This window comes from Chiloscyllium plagiosum, unplaced genomic scaffold (assembly GCF_037043375.1).
Source record: "Chiloscyllium plagiosum isolate Xiang-an unplaced genomic scaffold, Cpla_swu_hap1 HiC_scaffold_5, whole genome shotgun sequence".
NCBI classification, from domain to species: domain Eukaryota; kingdom Metazoa; phylum Chordata; class Chondrichthyes; order Orectolobiformes; family Hemiscylliidae; genus Chiloscyllium; species Chiloscyllium plagiosum.
This window is the reverse complement of record NW_028270143.1, coordinates 82,356,160-82,375,172: the sequence shown is the minus strand read 5'-3', so window position 1 is coordinate 82,375,172 and position 19,013 is coordinate 82,356,160. Positions and strand designations below refer to the sequence as shown.

The following is a 19,013-nucleotide window of genomic DNA, read 5'->3' as shown; positions in this document are numbered from 1 at the left end:
TGCACTTATGTATGATGCCCTCAATTGTGTTGTCTCACCCTCTTCTCATAGTTGTCTCCCTATTTGCATGCCTGAAGTTAGATTCCTAATCTTATTCATACTCTATGTCTTATGACTTGTTTTGGAAAATTTAATAACCTCTCCTGAGTCTTCTTCCCCTTTAAATTCTTTCCATAATTTTCCATTCAACTGAACCCAGCCATCCCTCGCAGTTGGCAAATCAACTTCAGGTTACCCACCTCTTTATGAGATAATTTTAGACCACCTTACAAATGCTCTCACTCTTGAGATCATGTTTTTTTCACCACCAATTTATCTACAGACTTTACCTGCTAATTTTATCAACCAATGTAGCCTCAGCAAAGATTTTAAATAATCCACGACTAGATTTTCTATGCAATCTTACCAAGTCAAAATCATTTTGAAATTCCAATCTGTGTAATATATTTCATTACTCATGATTTTATGCTTTGAACCTCCACTTGTTTAAAGATTCTTCACTGAATTTCTGTGCTGTCAAGAGTCACCACTTTATGAACCAGCTAATGGTAACTCTCAAGTCAGATTCCAGAGATGGCTCAAGAAACCATAAAGGTTATTTTTATAATTTGATTAGTCATCTACTGAACATATTCACATGAAGCTGCCAATGTACTTTTAACAAAAGAAAAAAAAAAATCAAAGCTGTATAAAAGACCATTTGGAAAGATCTCATCATAAATAGCAAAATGAAACAATCCTTTATCCAAGCAATTTAAACAACTCAACTGTAAAATCACTCTTTACTCAACTGATGAGACCACAAGCATGTTCTTTCGGGCTGCAAATTCACCAGATGCAATTCTCTCATTCTTCCTGACACACAGACGTAGGCCATTCCCAATAAGCTGAAGCAAAAGAACTTTGGATTTTTTTTTCAGTTACTTTGACTAGTTCAAGGCTGCTGGAAAACATCAGTTAGTATGGATTCTGCTCTTTTGAACCAAACTGTTTCTGATATCCCTTTTCCTGCATTGTGAAAGCTCAACATAGAAAGTAGCAATTGGAGGTGTAGTGGACAGTTAAGACGGTTACCTCAGATTACAACAGGATCTTGATCAGATGGGCCAACGGGCTGAGAAGTGGCAGATTGTGCTTAATTCAGCTAAGTGTGAGGTACTGCATTTTGAGAAAGCAAATCTTAGCAGGACTTATACACTTAATGGTAAGGTCCTAGGGAGTGTTGCTGAACAAAGAAACCTTCGAGTGCAGGTTCATAGTCCTTGAGCTCCTTGAAAGTGGAGTCACAGATAGATAGGATAGTGAAGAAGGCGTTTGGTATGCTTTCCTCTATTGGTCAGAGTATTGAGTTGGGAGTTCATATTGTGGCTGTACAGCACATTGGTTAGGTCACTTTTGGAATATTGCGTGCAATTCTGGTCTCCTTCCTATCAGAAAGATGTTGTGAAACTTGAAAGGGTTCAGAAAAGATTTACAAGGATGTTGCCAGGGTTGGAGAATTTCAGCTATTGGGAGAGGCTGAACAGGCTGGGGCTGTTTTCCCTGCAGCATTGGAGGCTGAGGGGTGACCTCATAGAGATTAGGATAAATAGACAAAGTCTTTTCCCAGAGATGGGGGAGTCCAGAACTAGACGGCACAGGTTTAGGGTGAGAGGGGAAATCTATGGGGCAACCTTTTCACCCAGAGGGTGGTACGTGTATGGAATGAGCGGCCAGAGGAAGTGGTGGAGGCTAGTACAATTGCAACATTTAAGAGGCATTTGGATGGATATATGAATAGGAAGGGTTTGGAGGTATATGGGCCATGTGCTGGCAGGTGGGACTAGATTGGGTAGGGATATCTGCTTGGCATGGACAGGTTGGATCGACGGGTCTGTTTCCATGCTGTACATCTGTGACTCTATGACTCTAATTACCTCACCAGGTAGCTTGTCCAAGTATGCAATTTGAGTCACATGATTTCTTAGAAATGCATGTTTTGGCCCTCTCATTTAAGAGTTTTTAACACCTTCACAGAGTTGAAAATCAAAAATTCATTTATCACTAATTTAGAACCCAAGTTCCCAAATTATTTTATAAATGTTTATCTTAGTGACAAATACAAACATCGGAGAGTATTGTAAAATTACAGCAAAAGAGTGTAACTTCTTAAATGAGACAGTGAGAAACATCATTGAAAATTACTGAATGGAAAAAAACACAATAAAGACAAAGCAAATAGTGGAACAATGCCAAAGGCAATCAACTCCATGAGAGTGCATGGCACTTGATCAACACCACCGCAGAAACCATTGCGATGAACTTTTACATAAGTCATACTGCAGAGTGAAGAGCACTTTAGAATTTATTTGTGGAACAAACATTGTTCAATGTTGCAAGTTTTTAAAAATTCAAAATGTCATTATGCAATAATTGAACTGGACATACAAATGCAACATATTCAAGCAGGTAAACATTCCAATGTTCTTTCAAGAATAGTTTATAGTAAGGCAAAAAACTCTTATAAACATATGATTTAAAAATAACTTAAATATAAAATGTGAACGTTTCAATCTAAAGTGAAACGTCTCAATCAAAAATTCCATGTGTACATAGTTGACATTGCATTATTCTAATACGTGATTAAAGTTATTCTTTAATCAAAAGATTTTTCAAAGATGTAGGTGTTTAGAACATAATTCTAGATTATGTTAGATCTTAAATGAAACATCTTGGTAACTAAGCAATCCAATGCCACAGATAAAATGTAGACTTAGTTGCATAATAAGTCATTCAGAGGCTAAACTCAAATTCCCTATAATACAATTCAAATAGAAACAATGACAGATGAGCCTAGGTTCCCAGACTTAAACTCAAACTTTGAGTTTAGTGTTAATATTGCTGAATTCAATCAATGGACTGTAAAATAATCTTTGTAACAGGGCAGAACTGAAAATAAGCAGCCATTCCAGCAACTGTAGCATTGACACAAAAACTGTGCAACATTTAGCTATGATGGCTTAATAATATATAATAGAAGCTTTTTAAAATCTTAGCTCCTTTTTGCAAAACAAATGAAACCATTTTGTCTTCCTGTAAAAGTATTTAGCCATTAATACTCATTCTTAGGTACATTCAGATTGATCAGTGTAGGCACCTTAAAAAACTGGTACGTTAAAACTGATTTACTATGATTGTTCAACAAGAATCAGATGCACTGGTCAAATTCATCCTAAACTAAGTAATTCTAATCATTGCACCATGTTGGTGATACTGTAGTTATGTTTGATTACTTCATATAGAAGTTAAGAAAATAATGGTTAAGACTTCATTTCAAATGTGACAACCAATTTCTAAAGCTACAAACACACTATACCTGCACTATATCAAAAATATGTAGGAAACGTTATGTTAAAAAGTTACAGTTGTGAAGAAAGGAATACACATTTTAGTGTATAATCTGCTAGTTCAGCTTATTTTAAAGGATACTCTAGTTTCATGATTTTATGCTACAATGTCAGTACATTACCAGTATAGTGCAAAAAATATGTGAACTACAAGAATTAACTGTAGATGAATAAACATTATCTATTCAATTCAGTACTTACGTAGTTTTGTAAATACAAGGAAAGACAGTACATTTTTTTAGATTTTAGATTAGATTACATTACAGTGTGGAAACAGGCCCTTGGGCCCAACAAGTCCACACCGACCCGCCGAAGCGCAACCCACCCATACCCCTACATTTACCCCTTACCTAACACTACGGGCAATTTAGCACGGCCAATTCACCTAACCTGCACATCTTTGGACTGTGGGAGGAAACCGGAGCACCCGGAGGAAACCCACGCAGACACGGGGAGAACATGCAAATTCCACACAGTCAGTCGCCTGAGGCGGGAATTGAACCCGGGTCTCAGGCACTGTGAGGCAGCAGTGCTAACCACTGTGCCACTGTGCCGCCCACTCAACACTCAAGACAGACGCATGAAATGTCTGAGGTAAAAACAATGACTGCAGATGCTGGAAACCAGATTCTGGATTAGTGGGGCTGGAAGAGCACAGCAGTTCAGGCAGCATCCAAGGAGCAGCAAAATCGATGATTCGGGCAAAAGCCCTTCCTCAGGAGGGAAAGAGTTACAATTTTCAATCATGAAATGTCTGTGCAATGTATATCAAGCGCTAATCGTTGTAGTGTAGAATTTAACAGATTAAGCAGACTGATGTTGTATAAAACGTAACAGCAGCTTTAAATTAATTTTGTTTTTTTCAAAATGCAGCATTTGCAACTTCATAAGCTTGCCACAGGCACAAGGTAATTCCATGTTTATGGAGCCATATCTTCATCTCACTCCAACTGTGGTTGTCATCCATTGAAGACCTTGACACAAACTAGACAAAGGAAAAAAAATGTTTTAGTTGTTAATTTTGAGTTTAAAGGTGCCTTGCTTTATGAATACTACTACTGTGGGAAAGAGGAGAAAGTGAGGACTGCAGATACTGGAGACCAGAGTTGAAAAATGTGGTGCTGGAAAAACACAGCAGGCCAGGCAGCATCTGAGGAGCAGGAGAATCGACGTTTCGGGCATAAGCTCTTCTTCAGGAGGGAAAGAGTTACAATTTTCAATTGGGAGTAAGATAATTTAACAGATGCATCAGATCAAATAATGCTACAGAAAATCTAACTATTAAAATGTCTTTGGAAAACTCCAATACCCACGCTATATAACATGTATTTTTCAATTCTCTGTACCTTTCATTGCACCAAACCCATATTAAAATACTAGACCTTTAAATTGGTAAAGTTAAAAGAGTCAGAGGAAGGAGAGGGTAGGCAGATACCTTCAAAAACTCAAAGCAAAAGCTAAAACTGTCATTTTACCCACTTCATTGTCGCCTTAACAGTATAAAACAGCAAGATTTAAGGAAAGCATTCCACAAGTTCTAACACCTGTACACATGCCATTTTACAACTAATTTAGTTGCAATTTTGTTTATATTATTTATGCATTACACCACTCTACAAACTTAACCCCATATTAAAAATATCAGAAGTTACTACATATTAATCTGCAATGTACAAAAATATTTTTATGATCTGTCACAAGCATTTACAATAGCTCTAATTCAGTAATATTAATATTCCCTCAAGTGATCCTGACTATACATATGGTTATGAAAAACAAATGGCCAAAAGACAACTTGGATCTTATCAAAGACAAACAGATTTATGTTGATTTTCTTCTCCATCTTTGTGCTGTACTCTGATGTTTAACATTTCAACTGAAAAAATGAAGTATAGTGAGTGCATTTAACCAGGTAAAGAGGCATGGTGGCTCAATGGTTAGCACTAGTGCCTCACGACGCTAGGGACCCGGGTTTGATTCCAGCCTCGGGCGACTGCACGTTCTCCCCATGTCTGCGTGGATTTCCTCTGGCTGCTCCGGTTTCCAAAGATGTGCAGGTTAGGTGAATTGGCCATACTAAATTGCCCATAGTGTTCAGGGATGTTTAGGTTAGGTGATTTGGTAAGGGATAAATATAGAGTAATAGATTCGGGCAATGGGTCTGGATGGATTACTCATCGAAGGGTCGGTGTGGACTTCTTGAGCCAAAGGGATTCTATGATTCTAATTCTTGTCCTATCCATTAAAAGGTTTGCTAAAATAATAAAACAAAGGTTTTGAAAAATGTGGAGTTAGGAACAGGAATATGCTATTTAGCCTCTTAAGTTTGCTTCACCATTTAATAAGATCATTGCAGATTTGTTTGCAATCTCAACTTCACATTCCCACCTACCCTTGATCATTTTTCACTCTTTGGCTTTCCAAGCATCTGCCCTATTTTTCAATAAAATATTCAAAAAACACAATTTACACTGCTTTGTAAGGAAGTAATTCTGAAGACTCACGGTCTTCAGAAAAAAAGCATTAAAAACGACTTAAAACGTTTTTAAAATCAGTTAACCCCGATTTTAGATTTTCTCATCAGGCAACATCTTTTACATATCTATCCCATCAAGACTACTCTGAATCTTATGTTTCACAGAGACATAGGAAATAAGGCCTTTTGCTCCTTCTACCTGCTCCACTATTCAATATGATCGTGACCAATTAGGATTAAAGTAAAAATACAACAGAAATGAAAAATACAATTTTTACAATACCTACAGATAATAAAGTGGAATAATATACCCACCCTTCTCCTGTAAGAGCACAGCAAGCTTGGATATGCCATGGATGATCTTTGATAGTACTTAGTGTAAGGAACCTTGAAATTTCAATGGCAGACATGCAACACTTTTTATCCTGCTTGTTAGCAAATATTAGTACAGCTGCATTCCTTAGATCCTGAAAGGAAAATTATTTGTCAGTTTCCATTTTAGAGTCTGGCAGATGCTTTGCATTCTTCTATTTGGAACTCCATTAATTATTCAATTTAAAAACCAATCTCATTCAAGAAATTTAAATACAACTTTTAATTTTAAGCCTGTGGGAAAAAAATATTAGTTATTGCAAAGCTGATAAAATGAATACTATATGTTTCAGTACAAACTGAAGTTGAGACATCATAAGAAAAGGGATAAGCCATTTAGCCCTGAAAATTGGTCTTCCATTCAATTCCGTTTATGGATTCACTTAATCTAAAAATGAATTTCTATCTTTATTGGTCTTCAAGGTTCTAAATGCTTGAGCACCTAGACCCCTGAGGGAAGAGCATTCCTCATTTCATTACCATTTGTACTGAAATTTCTCCTGAATGGTCTAGCTCTAATTTTAAGAGGATGGCCTGAATCTTCCAAAATCCACAGTGAAATTGGGGCTGAAGATATGCAGAGGGACTCACCAGAAGAGCTGGTACCTTCACATGCACCATGGGCGGCACGGTGGCACAGTGGTTAGCACTGCTGCCTCACAGCGCCAGAGACCCGGGTTCAATTCCCGCCTCAGGCGACTGACTGTGTGGAGTTTGCACGTTCTCCCCGTGTCTGCGTGGGTTTCCTCCGGGTGCTCCGGTTTCCTCCCACAGTCCAAAGATGTGCAGGGTCAGGTGAATTGGCCATACTAAATTGCCCATAGTGTTAGGTAAGGGGTAAATGTAGGGGTATGGGTGGGTTTCGCTTCGGCGGGTCGGTGTGGACTTGTTGGGCCGAAGGGCCTGTTTCCACACTGTAATCTAATCTAATAATTGCTTAGAAAATTAAACTTCTGATGAGCTGATTTGGACTGCTTTAACACACTCAATATCAGGAGGGTAGGACTAGATATGTGCTACTTACCCAGATATTTGCCTAGAAATGATACACAAAAGATCAAACAGTAACTCGGTGATTAACTTTGGAACTGAACTGAGTACTACAAACAGCCACACAAATCATAACTCCACCTTCCCCTGACCTTATTATCTTCTCCTATCACTGGTGATTTCTACTGGAAGACTAGAGACCATTAAAGCTTACCTAAGCATGGTATATGTCATAGAAGGGGAACATGTGCCCTTTTCATCCCTGAAAGGTCAATAGATCCATCACTGCTGTAACTGTGATCATTGGATGTCCTGACTACAAAAGTGCAAAAAGGTCAGGATACAGAAATATTCGTAGGCAATGACACTGCACCCAGCATCAACACTAACTGGAACATCTGGATTGTTGCCCCCTTGCTCTGATTTCCTTACTAAAAAGAATAATCTCTGTCCAGCCTTTCAAATGTTTTTAATGTATAAATAACTCCATATAATTACCTGTCAAATTGCTATGGTTCAGGAAATGCCAGTCATCTTTGTGAAACATATTGTCATAATATTACCACCTGAACTCCAGGATTATTTTAGTTTGTATTCTAATTTTGCCTATTTCCATTTCAAGGTCAATATTCCCTGCCTGTGGTGCAGTGCCTAAAAATGTGTGGAATCTAACCAAGGTTCTACATCACTGAGCAAAGCTACTTACCTTTGGATTCCAGCTCCCTTAAGTTCACTAATCTTTAGCCTTTTAATAACCTTTTATAACAATGCAATCACTTTTAGAGATTGATCTATTTGAACTCTCAAACATCTGTCTCAACTCCAGTCTCTTTTAACTATTTACAAAATACGCCGATTTATATATGGTTCCAAAGTGAGTATACTCACCATAATGAACTGTTTACTAATGTTTCTCCCTCTCATTACTTGCTACCATCTACACTTCTTACTGTTGCTTCTAACTTATGCCACCTGAAAGCTTTTGTACAACTGTTCATTTCTTCAGCTGAAACAATATAAAGTCAAGAACCAGAACAATCTTCCCAGGCTTTTCAGGTTACCATCCTGTTATACCCTCTTCTTGGATGGCTGGTTTGCAAAGAAGAATGACTCTAATTACTGTACTGGCTGCAATCACCACAAAGGCCCATGCCTCTTGACATTGTCCTCTAAGAAAACTCACCAATCTTGTCTCTAATGAGAGAACAGCCTCTGGTCCTCTGCATCTATGGCAATTTTCACTTTCTTCGACACCCTCCCAGATAATAACAGGGCCCAAATCTTGAGCTCTCACTCTATTTACAAGTTAATTTGAGAAGCTAATGCCTATTCCATACATTTAGTTTGGTTAGAGTTTGGCTGTAAAACTTTTAATAAATAGCGTCTAGAAATGTACAATGCAGTTCATTACTGAATACTGTGAAAAATATTGAGGCATAATTTACTGTCAATATGCTGTCTCTGTAATCTGCTCAATATTTGTTCAATTGGTTCGACATCTCATCCCTAATTCTAGCGGCCATTCCATATTGTTAGGCTCATTTCGCTCTAACATTCTTCTTAAATAATACTAAATATAGTCCAATAATAGAACTACAGAATCTCATGCCATATGAGTGGTTATATGGTCCTGTACCTGCTCTGAAGCTTTGAAAGAGCTGTACAGTTTATACCCATACCCATAACTTCATAAGATTAATTTTCTTTGAGACATAGAAATGTACAGCATGGATTCAAAGGTAGAAGACAGAGGGTGGTGGTGAGGGGTGGCTGTCAGACTGGAGGCCTGTGACCAGTGGTGTGCCACAAGCATCGGTGGTGGGTCCCTGCTTTTTGTCATTTATATAAATGACTTTGATGTGAACATAGGATGTATAGTTAGGAAGTTTGCACACGACACCAAAATTGGAGGTGTCGTGGACAGCGAAGGTGGTTACCTCAGAGTGCAATGGGATCTTGATCAGATGGGTCAATGGGCCAAAGAGTGGCAAATTGAGTTTAATTTAGATAAATATGAGGTGCTGCATTTTGGGAAGTTAAATCAGGGCAAGACTAATACACTTAATGGTAAGATCCTGCGGAGTGTTGCTGAACAAAGAGACTTTGGAGTGCAAGTTCTCAGCTCCTTGAAAGTAGAGTTGCAGGTAAATAGGATAGTGAAGGTGACCTTTGGTATGCTTTCCTTTATTGGTCAGAGTATAGAGTACAGGAGTTGGGAGGTCATGTTGTGCCTGTTCAGGACATTGGTTAGGCCAATTTTGGAATAATATGTGCAATTCTGGTCTCCCTCCGATCGGAAGATTTTGTGAAACTTAAAAGAGTTCAGAAAAGATTGACAAGCATGTTGTCATGGTTGGAGGGTTCGAGCTATAGGGAGAAGCTCTCTAGGGGCTGTTTTCCCTAGAGAGTCAGAGGCTGAGGGATGACCTTATAGAGGTTTATAAAATCATGAGGGGTAATGGATAGGGTAAGTAGGCAAAGTATTTTCCTTAGGGTGGAGGAGTTCAGAACTAGAGGGCATAGGTTTAGGGTGAGGGGAAAAATCAAAAAGGGACCTAAGGGGCAACTTTTTCACGCAGAGGGTGGTTAGTATATGGAACAAGCTGCCAGAGGAAATGGTGGAGAGGCACAATTACGACATTTAAAAGGCATCTGAATGGGTATATGAATAGCAACGGTTCAGAGGGATATGGGCCAAGTGCTGGCAAATGGGACTAGATTACTTCAGGGTATCTAGTCAGCATGAACAAGTTGGACCGAAGGTCGTTTGTTGTGCTGAACATTTCTATGACACCATGACTTGAAGAAAATTAATCTTGTAAACGTATGGATGTGGGTATAAACTATAAGCTCAATTGCTTTATAGAAGTTCCTTTGGAATATGATTGGATTCCTTGGAACCTTTTAAATCACTGTGATCTGGACTTCAACTTTTTGTGGAGAAATTTCTGCATAGCTTCTATCTAGTTCTTTAATCAAGTTCTTCTCTTCAGTATGTCAATTGTAGCCTAGGGTGACCATGTGGAATGTGCACTCACTCTACATGTCTCCGTGGGTTTCTACTTGGTACTCCGGCTTCCTCCCACAATCCAAAGATGTAAAAAGAGTAGGTGGATTGGTCACGTTAAACTGCCCTTAGTGTCCAGGGAATATCAGGCTAGGTGGATTAGCCATGGCAAATGCAGCTATGGGTGCAGGGTGGGTCTGAGTGAGATGTTCTTTGGAGGATCAGTGCAGACTCAGTGGGCCAAATAGCCTCTTTCTGTATTGTAGGAATTTTATGATTCCCCTCCAAACTTGGAAATATATTGCTGATCTTTAGTATCATTAGATCAAAATGCTGGACTTCGCCTCCCTAACCTACAGTCGTTTCGGCTATAATGCGTGTTTCTTCAAAGCAAATTGGCTTTAATGCAATTGAAGAATTCAGACCGTTATTTGTAGAATGCGAACTTTCCTTACCTCTATTAGGTATAGCGCGATTCCTGCCCCATTAGTTTAAATGGCATGGCTATTGCACGATTTTTTAACACGAGATCATACGAGAATGGAACTATCGTATTATATCAGAACCAACTGTATATCAAATGGACTCAACAGCATAAGAAAACACCATCTTCTCAAGAGCAACTAGGGATTGATAATAATTGCTGGCTTAACCAATAGCATCCATGTCCTGTGATGAATGAAGAAAGTTATGTTGAGAATAATCTACGCCACACTGAAAACTGTCATGCTATTAGAGGAAAGGTTCCTAAGTAATCAAGAATATTATTTCCAATGTGATCGCTAAACTTTGCATCTTTATAAAAATATTGCATATCTCACTAGCGTGAGCATAAATTTTCCACCTTATATTTTTGTGTGCGTTTGAAAACGTGCAGTTAATTGCCAAAAGAAAAGATTAATTTTGTCATCTACATAAAGCTACTAAGCACCCCACAGTAGCATCCGCTTTCAGCAAGATGAATTAATTGTACAAACGTTATTCAGTAGTCAAAGTAACAGATTATGTTTAAGATTTCAATGACGTTTTAGTCAAATCATGGTCTAATAAAAGGGGAAGAAGAAGGGTGGGTGAGGGCTGAAATGAGCCTCTGTCACAAACTATGTACAATGTCTATTGACAAAGTTAATGAGATTCATTTCTTGCATGTACAAGCATAATTCCACACATTTGTCTGGCAGCAAGATAAAGACTATATTAATGAATACTAAGAACAAACAGTAGTACTGAACAGTACACATAATCCCTTATTAAGACTAAGTTCATATTTCACAATTTTTAATGTCTGCCAACCTTTACAAATTAATAGCTTTAGAGCCTTTTAAAGTATTTTAATTAATATTTGAATAGTTGACTTACTTCATGAGCGAGCATCCTATACAGTTCCTCCTTGGTGACTGATATTCTCTCTCTGTCAGTGCTATCCACAACCAGAATTATAAACTAAAAAATATTAGAAGGAAACATAAGATCATTTTCTTTTTAAAATAGAACATTAAAATATAATTAGTATGAGCAACAAATTGTTCTCCATACAGTGAATAAATTCTAAAAACAGTATTAATGGTAGATGGTGGAATGGTGACAAATCAACATTAAACCCTAAAAATGCAGAAAATTGATATCGGCATTCGGAATCCAGGAATCAGTGAAAGCGATAACTTCTAAAATAGAGAAATCCACTGAAAGTTTACTGTCCTGCGGCATTCCTTCATGACTTTTTATCTTAAGTAATTATGCAAAAATCAGAACTGACAACTTGTAAGTACAATCCCATCCAAAATCTAAAATCTATTAACTGTATTTTAATATGCTTTTGTCTAGAAATCAAACTGACGTCATAGGCTAAATTATTCAAGAATGCCAAGTAAAAAAAAATTCACAGCAATATTGTACATTCTGTGCAATGACATACAAATATTAGCGAAAAACATCTGATGTATCCATAAAAAAGCTACTGTAGTGATAAACTGTAATAAAATATTCAGATTGGTAGATAAGAAGATATGATACTTTTAGAATGGAAAATGGGAAATTCCTTAAGTTGCAAAAATAGCTCATTCAAAACTCTGCCAACATATCTGACTTGACAATACAAGAAATTGAAACTGACCCAGGTTTAATATCTCAATTGGTGAGAAAGCACACTATATGCAAGGTGAACAACATAAGTGTAACATTGTAGGTTAATGTGGGTACTAAAGAAAGATGCTTAGAAATCCTGTGAAAATTCCATTCCTATTGATTATCTGTCACAATCGAAATTCATGGAAATCCTGCAAAATTACATAAATGCTATCTTTCTGAAGTTTCAGCTGATCTTTTTGCCAAAAGGAGAGTTGAAGAAGTCTATGTAAATGATTGATAAAGTGCTGCAGAAGCGGTTAGTCAAAGTTGAACTGCATGGAATAATAGTGACAATAACAGTATGAATACGAAGTTGGCTGAATGGTAGTAAAGCACAACAAGATCTTGGGTAAGATCCTGGAATCCATTGTGAAGGATGAGATTTTGAATACTTGGAACTGTATAGTAAAATAGGGCAAAGTCAGCATAGTTTCATAAAGGGGAGGTCATGTTAGAATTCTTTAAGGAAGTAACAAGCAGGTTAGACCAAGGATGTTGGTCTACCTGAATTTCAAGAAAGCCTTTGACAAGGTGCCACACAGGAGGCTACTGAGTAAGATAAGGGCCCATGGTGTCAGAAGCAAGGTACTAGCATGGACAGAAGCTTGACTGTATGGCAGAAAACAGAAATAAAAGAGTCCTTCTTAGGGTGGCAGCCGGTGACAAATGGTGTTCCGCAGAGCTCAGTGTTGGGACCACAACTTTTCACTTTGTACATTACCGATATAGATGAAGGAACTGAGGGCATTCTGGCTAAGTTTGCAGACAATACAAAAATAGGTAGAAAGACAAGTAGCAATGAGATGGCAGGGAGGCTGCAGAAGGATTTGGACAGGTTAGGAGAGTGGGCAAAGAAGTGGCAGATGGAGTACAATGTGGGAAAGTGTGAGGTCATTTACTTTGGTAGGAAGAATATAGGTATAGACTATTTTCTAAATGGGGAGAAAATTCAGAAGTCTGAAGTGTAAAGAGACTTGGGAGATCTAGTCCATGATTCTCAAGGTAAACTTTCAGGTTGAGTCAGTAGTTAGGAAGGCAAATGCAATGATGGCATTTATTTTGAGAGGACCTGAATATACTAGCAGGGATGTACTTCTAAGGCTCTACAAGGCTCTGGGCAGGCTACATTTGGGGTATTGTGTGTAGGTTTGGGCCCCATATGTCAGGAAGGATGTACTGGCCCTGGAGTGTGTTCAGAGGAGGCTCATGAGAATGATTTTAGGAATGAAAAGCTTAACATATGAGAAAGATTTGAGGATTCTGGGTTATACTCAATGACATTTAGAAGAATGGAGGTGGGGGGAATCTAATTGAAACATACAGAATATTGAATGGCCTGGACATGGTGGATGTTGGGAAGATGTTTCCATTGGTATGAGAGACTAGGACCCGAGGGCATTGCCATAGAGTAAAGGGAAGACCTTCTGGAAGGGAGATATAGAGAAACTTCTTCAGCCAGAGAGTGATGAATCTATGGAATTCATTGCCACAGAAGGCTGTGGAGGCCAGGTCATTGAGTATATCTAAGACTGAGATAGATAGGTTCTTGAGTATTAAGGGGATCAAGGATTATAGGGAGAAAGCGGGAGAATAGAGTTGTGAAACTTATCAGCCATGATTGAATGGCAGAGCAGATTCTATGGGCTGAATGGCCTAATTTCTGCTCCTATGTCTTATGGTCTAACAGCAATGACTGATTGTTTCTAAGACTGAAGGAAGACATAAAAAGAGGTTCTGCAGTGATTGGTATGAGGGCACTGTTTTTTATATTGGTAATGAGATTTAAAGCTTACAAAAAGGAATATTGTAAGTAGCAAATGTGATAAATTGCTGGGAGGGTGTGAATGAGATAAGCAGAATTGCACTTTGAGAACAGTCACAACAGCCTACACATTGCTGTGCTGTTACCATACCATAATTCATAAGTTACAGTGGATTGGAACAATCCAGATGAAAACTGAATCTTCTTTACTTTTTATTTTAAAATAGTACAAGGGCTGATATGTAACAAGCTGAAATCTGCACTTTTCTATATAGTGTATGAAATTTATTTCTTTCTAGTCAAAAATGTACAAAAATACAAAGGGAAGAACGGTAAGAACACAACTGCATTCCCTAATTTTCTCCTTCATCTGACACTGACCAAGGGTGAACGAGACTGTTTGTTTGGTGTCATCTTAAGTTCAATGAGTTTCTGACCATGTATTCCCGTGAACAGTCAGAAAAGGCATTTTGGCATTGATGAAAGAGCCTAATCTCAGCTTTGCCTTAGCTTGCTGTTGCAATAACTCTCTTCCGTGCCTTTCTGACCTCTAGACTTGATATCGCCAAAGCACTCCACTCCAGCCTTCTACATTCTACTCTCCATAAACCTGAGTCCATCCAAACATGTGCTATCATGTTTCAGTTGTCCATTAACTTTATGTTTACTGGCCTATATTGGGTCTGGTTAAGCAATGTCTCAATTTTAATATTTCATTCATGCTCTAAAATCTCTGTAGAGCCTCATCTCCCTCTCTAGTCTCTTCTGGCTCCACAACTATCTGGGTATTCTGAACACCTCTAATTCTGGTCTCTTAAACATTCCTGATTTTAACTACTCCACTATTGAAGGCTAGGCGCTCAGTTGCCTAAGAATTAAGCTCTGGATTTGCCTCTCTGCCTTACAAGAAAGCATTCTGCACAAGAAAATATTTTGTATAACCTGTTACCTATTTGAAATTTCCAAAATATAATTAGAGTTTAAAGTCCTAAAAGACAATGATTTAAGTAGGTAAAGTACAAATTATCCACCGTATTCACAACTGTGGGAAAAGATCTGCCACCTGCTACCCACGGTAGCAGATGGCAGATCACAGAACACAGAAAATCAAGCCTGTCCAAACCATACAAGAAACACCCAGAATGCCTCAGCATTGACCAAACAGACTGACAAGATAAGACCACAGTCGCTCGCAGACCAGGGAGTACACTTCCCAAGACAAGCTTCCTGGACCCGATAAACACAGCTGTCCCAAAGCCCTAAGGGCAGTCTCATACCCCAGTGATACCAAAGCCACACAAAGCTCAGGACAGACGGAGAGGCACCAGAATACCTCGCTCACAGGAGAGCAACAATGGAAACACCTTAATGCCAAGAAAAAGAACATTCTCACCTCCCCTCTAAGAGAACTCCTGATCCAATTAAGAACTGATTGATGCTGCTGGACGCTTCGTTGTATCTACATTCAGGACATTCTTCCGACAACTGCTGTGCGATTATCACCATCATAACTTGATCACTTGACTATCAAGACCATTATATTTTCACTATTTTTAATTAGCATTACTATACTGTATTCCCATAAAAACTGGCTTGATTCTCAGCTCAGGGAAGAGAACCCTTGATCTACCTGTACAGATTGTCAATTCTGTGTCAGCCTAGTCAATTTCTCTTCCAGTAATATCGCTTGTCAATTTCACCTGATCTGGCTTGTGTGTTCTCTGTTCAACTGGGCTCAATTCTCCGACAGTTTGGCATGGCTGGCAGCTCCTTTTCAATCAAAAGGGTAAGCGAACCTGACATTTTAAATTGTGCCCAATTTGGACCTGGCAGCTAGCTTTGCCCCAATGGGTCATACCTACCAAGGGTTGGACGTTTGGGGGAAGCAGCCACAATTCTAATCTAATACGGCAGCATTTCGGTACTGAGCTGGTTTACCCTGCTCGAGCAGCAGGCTGGTGAGCTCCCAAATTGTACTCATTTAGGCAGACGCATGATCCGACTTGAGTCGGAGAACAGCCATGTGCCTGATCCAGCCAGGGGAAAGACGGACTGGCAGGTGCTCCCGCAAGACAGAAGGAAAGAGTTCTCGCTTACTAAATCCACAGATCGTGGCAAGTTTACAGGGCCCCTGCTGTTTTGTTTGTCTTGTGTCTGTCCTATATTTGTCTCATAGAATCATAGAGATGTACAGCACAGAAAAAGACCCTTCCGTCCAACTCGTCCATGCTGACCAGATATCCTAACCCAATCTAGTCCCACCTGCCAGCACCTGGCCCATATCCCTCCAAACCCTTCCTATTCATAATCTCATCTCAATGCTTTTTAAATGTTGCAATTGTACTAGCCTCCACCACTTCCTCTGGCAGCTGATCCCATACATGTACCACCCTCTGCCCCTTAGGTCTCTTTTATATCTTTCCCCTCTCACCCTAAACCTATGACCTCTAGTCCTGGGCTCCCCGACCCCAGAGAAGAGACTTTGTCTATTTATCCCATCCATGCCTCTCATGATTTTATAAACCCCTCAGCCTCCGACGCTCCAAGGAAAACAGCCCTAGCCTATTCAACCTCTCCCTATAGCTCAAATTCTTCAACCCTGGCAACATCCTTGTCAATCTTTTCCGAACCCTTTCAAATTTCACAACATCCTTCCAAGAGGAAGGAGACAGAATTGCATGCACTATTCCAAAAGTGGCCTAACCAATGTCCTGTACAGCCACAACATGACCTCCCAACCCCTGTACTCAATACTCTGACCAATAAAGGAAAGCATACCAAACGCCTTCTTCACTATCCTACCTACCTGTGACTTGACTTTCAAGGAGCTTTGAACCTGCACTCAAAGGTCTCTTTGTTCAGAAACACTCCGTTGGACCTTATCATGAAGTGTATAAGTCCTGCTAAGATTTGCTTTCCCAAAATGCATCACCTCGCATTTATCTAAATTAAACTCCATCTGCCACTTCTCAGCCCATTGGCCCATCTGATCAAAATCCCGTTATAATCTGAGGTAATCTTCTTCGCTGTCCACTACACCTCCAATTTTGGAGTCATCTGCAAACGTACTAACTATACCTCTTATGCTCATATCCAAATCATTATATAAATGAAGAAAAGTTATGGACCCAGCACCGATCTTTGTGGCACTCCACTGGTCACAAGCTTCCAGTCTGAAAAACAACCTTCAACCACCACCCTCTGTCTTCTACCTTTGAGGTGTCTTCCGGCACCTCACCTGTGACTATCGATAATACAATTATCTCAACAAAGGGCCCAGCAATCACTTCCCTAGCTTCCCACAGAGTTCTAGGGTACACCTGATCAGGTCCTGGGGATTTATCCACCTTTACGCGTTTCAAGACATCCAGCACTTCCTCCTCTGTAATATGGCCATTTTTCAAGATGTCACCATCTGTTTCCCTACATTCAATGCCTTCCAATTCCACAGTAAACACTGATGCAAAATACTCGTTTAGTATCTCCCCCTCTCCTGCAGTTCCACACTAAGGCCGCCTTGTTGACCTCGCCTGTTTGTCCTGTTTGTTTCTGTGTTTGTCAGTGCTGCAGTCTGTTCTCTATTCCCAGCTCAAACCAGAGGTCAATGAGTTTGCAGGACCCCAAACCCTCGGGGGAAGGACTGCCCCGGGGGGCAGCGGTCTGCGGAAACTAACTCTCTCAAGGAAGTAACAAGCGTCACGGTAACCACTCACTATCAGAGAATAAGGTGGAAAGGCTGATCGTGCTGACTGATTGATGTTGCCGGACGCTTCATTGTATCTACATTCAAGACATTCTTCTGATAATTGCTTTGCGATTATCACCATCATAACTTGATTACTTGACTATCAAGACCATTGTATGTTCACTATTTTTAATTAGCATCATTGTACTGTATTCCCATAAAAACTGGCTTGATTCTCAGCTCAGGGAAGTGAACCCTTGATCTACCTGTACAGATTGTCAATTCTGTGTCAGCCTAGTCAATTTTTCTTCCAGCAAAATCGCTTGGAATAAACAGCTTGTTAATTTCACCCAATCTGGTTTGTGTGGTCTCTGTTCAATTGGGCTCAATTCTCCGACAACAACCATCCATAGAATCCTTACAGTGTAGAAACAAGCCATTCGGCCCAACATGTCCAAACTGACTCTCTGAAGAGCATCCCATCCAGACTCACCCCATCCTAAAGTATCCCTGTAACCTTGCATTTTCCATGGCTAAGCTGCACATCCATGGACACTGTGGGTAATTTAACATTGCCAATCCACCTAACCTGCACATCTGTGGATTGTAGGAGGAAACTGGAGCACCCAGAGAAAACCCACGCAGACACAGAATGTACAAACTCCATACAGACAGTTGCCAAAGGCTGGAATTGAACTTAGGTCTATTGTGCTGTTAGGTAGCAGTGCTAACCATTGAGCCACCAACTGCCCCAACGATTTAACATTCCTACCATTATTGATATCCATTGCAAAACTAATTGAGAAAAAAATATGGATATATTAATGGATTATGTTTATGAAATATTTTAAAAGTTGAACACTTTGAAGGCAGCTTACAATTTTAAATTGAATTTGTTCTTAGAAAAGAAAGATATTGTTTAATTACTCAATTTAGTATTGCTCAATTTAGTATTACATAGAGCTTATAAGCACAGAAGCAGGCCGTTCAGATGAACTGGTCTATACAAATGTTTTAGCTTTACATGAGCCTCTTCCATCATCTAATCTTATCTACATATCCTTGTAATCCTTGCTCTCTCACCTAGTTTTCTCTTAAAGGTATCAATGTTATTCACTTCAACTATTCCACCTGACAGCAGTTCTAAATTCTAGCTAATCTCTTGATAAGGAAACTTATCGAGTTGTTTGAATTTATTTGTGGTCATC

At 39.3% G+C, this 19,013-nt stretch overlaps 1 protein-coding gene across 1 annotated transcript in view; it reads right to left on the bottom strand.

The window, feature by feature from the left end:
• Positions 1 to 2,331: 2,331 nt before the first annotated feature.
• The window catches only part of LOC122550020 (ADP-ribosylation factor-like protein 5B), a 49,459-nt gene continuing 32,777 nt past the window's right edge, over positions 2,332 to 19,013 (bottom strand). Inside the window, exons 4-6 of the mRNA XM_043690414.2 lie at positions 11,591 to 11,674; positions 6,178 to 6,329; positions 2,332 to 4,371 (exon numbers count right to left, since the gene is read on the bottom strand). Of these exons, the coding sequence (XP_043546349.2) occupies positions 4,323 to 4,371; positions 6,178 to 6,329; positions 11,591 to 11,674 (285 nt within the window). The 3' untranslated portion in view covers positions 2,332 to 4,322. The remainder of the gene's footprint in view (positions 4,372 to 6,177; positions 6,330 to 11,590; positions 11,675 to 19,013) is intronic.